Here is a 5,000-nt window from a genome sequence, read left to right as displayed (position 1 = left end):
GTGGTGTGGTTCTTTCCGCATGTGTGGCCTTCTGCATGTCCCCCAACAGATGTGGGAGGGGGGGGGGTAAAGGATGAGGGTTATTATCACTGTTACTTGCTTTGTTAGATTGGTTAGTTTCACATGGATACGTCACACATTAACACACACACACACACACACACACACACACACACACACACACACACACACACATTAACACACATACACACATGAGGGGAACAGCCAATGATAATAAAGTTTAAGTCACAAAAGATGGTTAATGACAAAGTTAATAAGACCTGGAAATTAGCAAGCAAAGATGAGTTCAATAATATACCCCTTTTTATAGCTTTTGTAGATTACGAGAATGCCTTTTACTCGGTAGAACAAATAGCAATACTAAACTCGTTACGCAAGCAGGGTACAAACGAACAAATCGTAAGGGATCTTAAAAAGATTTATGCGAAAGGTACCGCTGTAATTCGACTACATAAAGATACAAAAAAGATCAAGACCGAGAAAGGAGTACGGCAAGGCGATACGATTTCACCCTAATTATTTACAGCTTGCTTGGAAGAGATTTTCAGAAGGCTGACTTGGGAAAAGAAAGGCTTGAAGATTAATGACGAACATTTGAACGACCTAAAATTTGCGGATGACATTATTCTTATTTCAGAAAGTGCAGAAGACTTGCAGGATATGCTGAATGATCTGAACAAGGAAAGTCTCAAAGTAAGTTTAAAAATGAATAAGACTAAAACTAAAGTAATGTTCAATACGAAAGTTGAAAGTACAGATTATATTCGATGGTGAGAGTCTTGAAGAAGTTGAAGAGTATAATTATTAAGTCCAGATAGTGAAAGTGACCAAAGATCATGATAATGAAATAAGAGGGCGTAGTACACTTGGTTAGAAAGTGTTTGGTAAACATGTTAAAATCTTTAGTGGCTATCTACCTTTATGTTTGAAACGTAAGGTTTACAATCAAACCATTGTGCCAGGCAGCAATAATGTACGGGTAAACTGACCAAGGTAATGAAAACAAAAGTAAGGAATGTACAGAGGAAAATGGAGAGATCAATAATGGGAATAATACTGATGGACCGTTGTGGAGGCTGTGAAAGTGAGGAAGTGGAATTGGGCAGGTAAGTTAGTACAAACAACTGACGAGCGATGGAGCAAGTGTGTTACCGACTGGACGGCGCAAGATGGGGAGCGTGGAAGAGGGAGACCAGACAGAAGGTGGAGAGAAGAGATAGAGAAGTTTGCGGAAGTGACGTGTGAATCATGGAATGCTAGGAAAGATCCCTTTGTTCAGCAGTGGACTCAGGATGGCTTTTTTTTTTTTTTTTTTTTTTTTTTTGACTGAGGAATGCAACAAAGGAAAATATATCTGAAACAAGAAAATTGGTTAAAGAAAGTAAAAAATTGAGAAAATAAAAAACGAACAGGACCAAACAGAAGAACCGAGAATTTTGATGTAGATGAGGAAATGGCATCGGAATCCAGGGGAGCAAGAGGAAAATGTAACGAAGAATGTTAGAAGTGGTCCACATATATGTAGACTGGCTTTAACAAGATTAGAATCTATTAATTATTCAGAGTAGAAAGAACCAGGTATAATATATCCTATCTAGATTTAGCTTATGGAAGTAGTAATATTCATGTAGAAAAGAAATACAACACATAGATAAGGACAGAAGAGAAACAAATGAAGGACTGGTGAAAAAAAGAAAAATATAAAAGTGGGCAAGTTGGAAATGGGAGGAGATAAGGACGTGGTAATCAAAATGATAATCAAGGCCATCGAATGCGGCAGAATATAAAGATGAATGATCGACACAGTAGAGAAATAAAGAAAACCAATGAGAAATGGGTCACATGACGCTGATGGGAGATTTTGATCGTGGAGAGGTGAAATGGAAGGAGTGGGAAGCAGGTGGAAGTGAGAAATCATGGAGCAATAAACTGCTGAGTATAACAGTGACTAACCTAATAGTCCAGTGTTTGAAAAAGAGTCAGCAGGGTATAGAGGCGAATGTGCACCAGCAAAATTGAACTATATTAGAAAAAAACAAATACTAATTAGATTGAATCATAAAGCACTAGTGCCCTATACAGAAAAAGTGATCATATAGTCTGAAATGAAAATATATATATAGATATATATACACATATATATATATATATATGAATATATATACATATGTATATATGTATACATATACATATATATATATATATATATATATATATGTGTGTGTGTGTGTGTGTGTGTGTGTGTGTGTGTGTGTGTGTGTGTGTGTGTGTGTGTGTGTGTGTGTGTGTGTGTGTGTGTGTGTATACATATATATGTATGCATATATATATACATATATATATATATATATATATGTGTGTGTGTGCGTGTGTGTATATATATATATATATATGTATATATATATATATATATATATATATATATATATATATATATATATATATATATGCCACATAATGTGTTAAGCTAAACTGCCATGACGATCTCGTGTAATTACGTCATGTCGTCCACTAACCGCAATTTTCCTCGTCCGCAGGTTGACCAACGCAGTCGATATAACCATCGCACACGTAGTAATCGGGAATGCAGTACCCGCTGGGGCACAAGAATTTTCCATCCATGCACTCGGCTGCAAGAAAAAAATTAATGTTTGGTTCAAAGTATTTATTGGGTTGTATTAACTTTCATGCTCTCATCTGTTTTATTAAATTTGCATATGTGTTATTGATTTTCCTTTACTTATTACATTAGCTTGAAGGCCGCACTCCGTGACATTTGGAGATCACCATAAAGCAGCAGGATAGACACGAAACCTATCATTCTAACTTGGATCTACTTTTAAATGAACTGAATTTATTTTTCTTATTCGCAAAGTTTTTGTATTAATTTAGATTCAGTTTAAATGAAAAACTTGTAAGCTTACAAAATTTTGGAGTTCTTTTGAAATTTGAAATGTCAAATGTTATCATGTAACAAAACCTCACTCAGATCTGATTCCAATCCTGGATCTTCAAGAACCAAATGTAGGGCTGATTTTCAATTCAGGGATCATCCTGATTCCAATTATGTATGATATGTAGAGCAAATGTGGACTGAGATACAGTGATTCCGTAAGGATGCGCCTTTAATTATTTAGATACAGTATATGTCCATGTTTTCATGATTTATGTATTTGTTTAATTTATTTGTCGTCCTTCTACTTACTGCACGAGCTCTCGTCACTCAAGTCTGGACAGTCTGGAAAGTCGTTACATTTAAAGCGATCGTGAATACACGAACCGTCACCGCAACTGAAATATCCATCCTCACATATGCTCTTGACCTGACCTGTAAGGAGACAAACAGTTAGGTACAAAGCTACCCAATGACAACGCATTAAAAGAGGCTAATGAAATCAACATTGGTATTCAAACCCAAGGCTGATGCCAGCGAAGCGAACAGTTTGTGACGACTTGAGTCAGCTCCCCACAGTCGAGTCATAGAGTTTATCCACAAAAAAAAGAAATACCAATGAAAAAAATAGTAAAAGACAATAGGTGATTTGATACAAATCTTTAAGATTCTAAAGGGAACTGACGACATCAAAAGTGACGTAGAAACAACTTCGTCAACCGAGTAGTAAGTGAATGGAATAAACTTACTGCAGAGGTAGTGCAATATAATACAGTTCGTAGATTTAAGACTCATTTAGATAAACACCTAAGCAATATGCTGTAATGCCTGCCATTTATATTATGTTATTTATTTGTTCATTATCATTTATCTATTTGTTATTTATCTACTTAATTTATTAATGATTTAAAATTATTATTAGTTGTCTATTTATTATTTGTCATTATCTCTTTGTTTATCTCATTTACTTATGTATTTTGTTTATTATCTATCATTATCTATTTGTTTATTTTATTTATTTACTTACTTATTTATTTTTTATATATTTTTTATATATATATATTTTTTTTTCGGCACGCTCTTCCTTTCCTCTCTAATCCTTATGAGTGTGGTCTGGATCATTTTGACCATCTACTATCATCCCGTTCTTATATTCTCCTTAAAACCTCTCCTACTTCACCTCTATAGCTCCCAAGGACAGAAGCGCTGGCTACTGCCAACTAAACAGCAAAAATTGTCGAGTTTATTATTTTGTCACCAGTAACCGGTGGCTGCATTCCTCTTCAGTCTGGCGCGCGTTTGGGTATGGAGAGAGTGGCAGCACAAAAGGTTTAGAAAACTTATCTATCACTTCACGTGTTTCCTGGAAAGTCAGCTGGGTTTTAGCAAGATTATAGCTCCTTTCTTGCTGAAGTTTAGCCACAGACTGCATTTATTGATCTGTTTATCTGTTTATTTACTTGTTTGTTTTTCTTTTCCTGGGTATGGTTTTGATTTTCCGGATCCGAGGGTCGCTGAACGGATATGTATCCGTTGCGGCCACAAGATCAAAGAGGTTTCTAGTTCAGAGTCCTTGTTTTTCCTGCTTTCCATAAAGACATATTTTGGAATGCTCCTGTTTCCTGAGTCTTCCTCCAGGTTTGCAGGGGTGACTTGACAAGCAATACAGGGGGGTTTTCCTCATGGAGTATTGACTGCATAACTTTTTCATTATTTATTTATTTATTTATTTACAAGCACCTGGCTTCGCCAGCCACGACTGGGCCGTGGGTGCTTGGCCTGCGGCGCTTCTCGCTTCGCTTCGCGCTCGGGCTACGCCCAGTTTTACCCGACAAAGTAATGCTTCGTAAAACCTTCAGAAACACTGTCTTCAATTTGTCCATCAAAAAGTTCAAGACTGTCAAACATTTCATCGGAATATTGAAAATCTTTGGTCTTTCGTAGAGAATCATTGAACTTGATCTACTTTCGATGATATCCCGCACAGATGCCTTAACACAAAATTTTTTTACAGCCTGGTGTAAGCTTGGAAAAGTTTGGGCATGTTCATTCCGTAGTCGGCAACTCAAACTCTTATCATTTTGTA

At 36.2% G+C, this 5,000-nt stretch overlaps 1 protein-coding gene across 3 annotated transcripts in view; it reads right to left on the bottom strand.

Moving 5' to 3' along the window:
• LOC143018131 (uncharacterized) overlaps nucleotides 1-5,000 on the bottom strand; it is a 55,427-nt gene that overhangs the window by 44,371 nt on the left and 6,056 nt on the right. For all 3 annotated transcript variants that reach the window (XM_076173260.1, XM_076173259.1, XM_076173258.1), the window contains exons 2-4: nucleotides 3,227-3,349; nucleotides 2,538-2,651; nucleotides 1-31 (exon numbers count right to left, since the gene is read on the bottom strand). The exon at nucleotides 1-31 is cut by the window's left edge and continues 86 nt beyond it. In XM_076173260.1, the coding sequence (XP_076029375.1) occupies nucleotides 1-31; nucleotides 2,538-2,651; nucleotides 3,227-3,349 (268 nt within the window). The remainder of the gene's footprint in view (nucleotides 32-2,537; nucleotides 2,652-3,226; nucleotides 3,350-5,000) is intronic.

The sequence above is a fragment of the Oratosquilla oratoria genome, chromosome 34 (assembly GCF_046742065.1).
Source record: "Oratosquilla oratoria isolate Oo_2021 chromosome 34, ASM4674206v1, whole genome shotgun sequence".
NCBI classification, from domain to species: Eukaryota; Metazoa; Arthropoda; class Malacostraca; order Stomatopoda; family Squillidae; genus Oratosquilla; species Oratosquilla oratoria.
The sequence above is the reverse complement of the archived record's forward strand: the minus strand, read 5'-3'. Positions and strand labels throughout refer to the sequence as shown.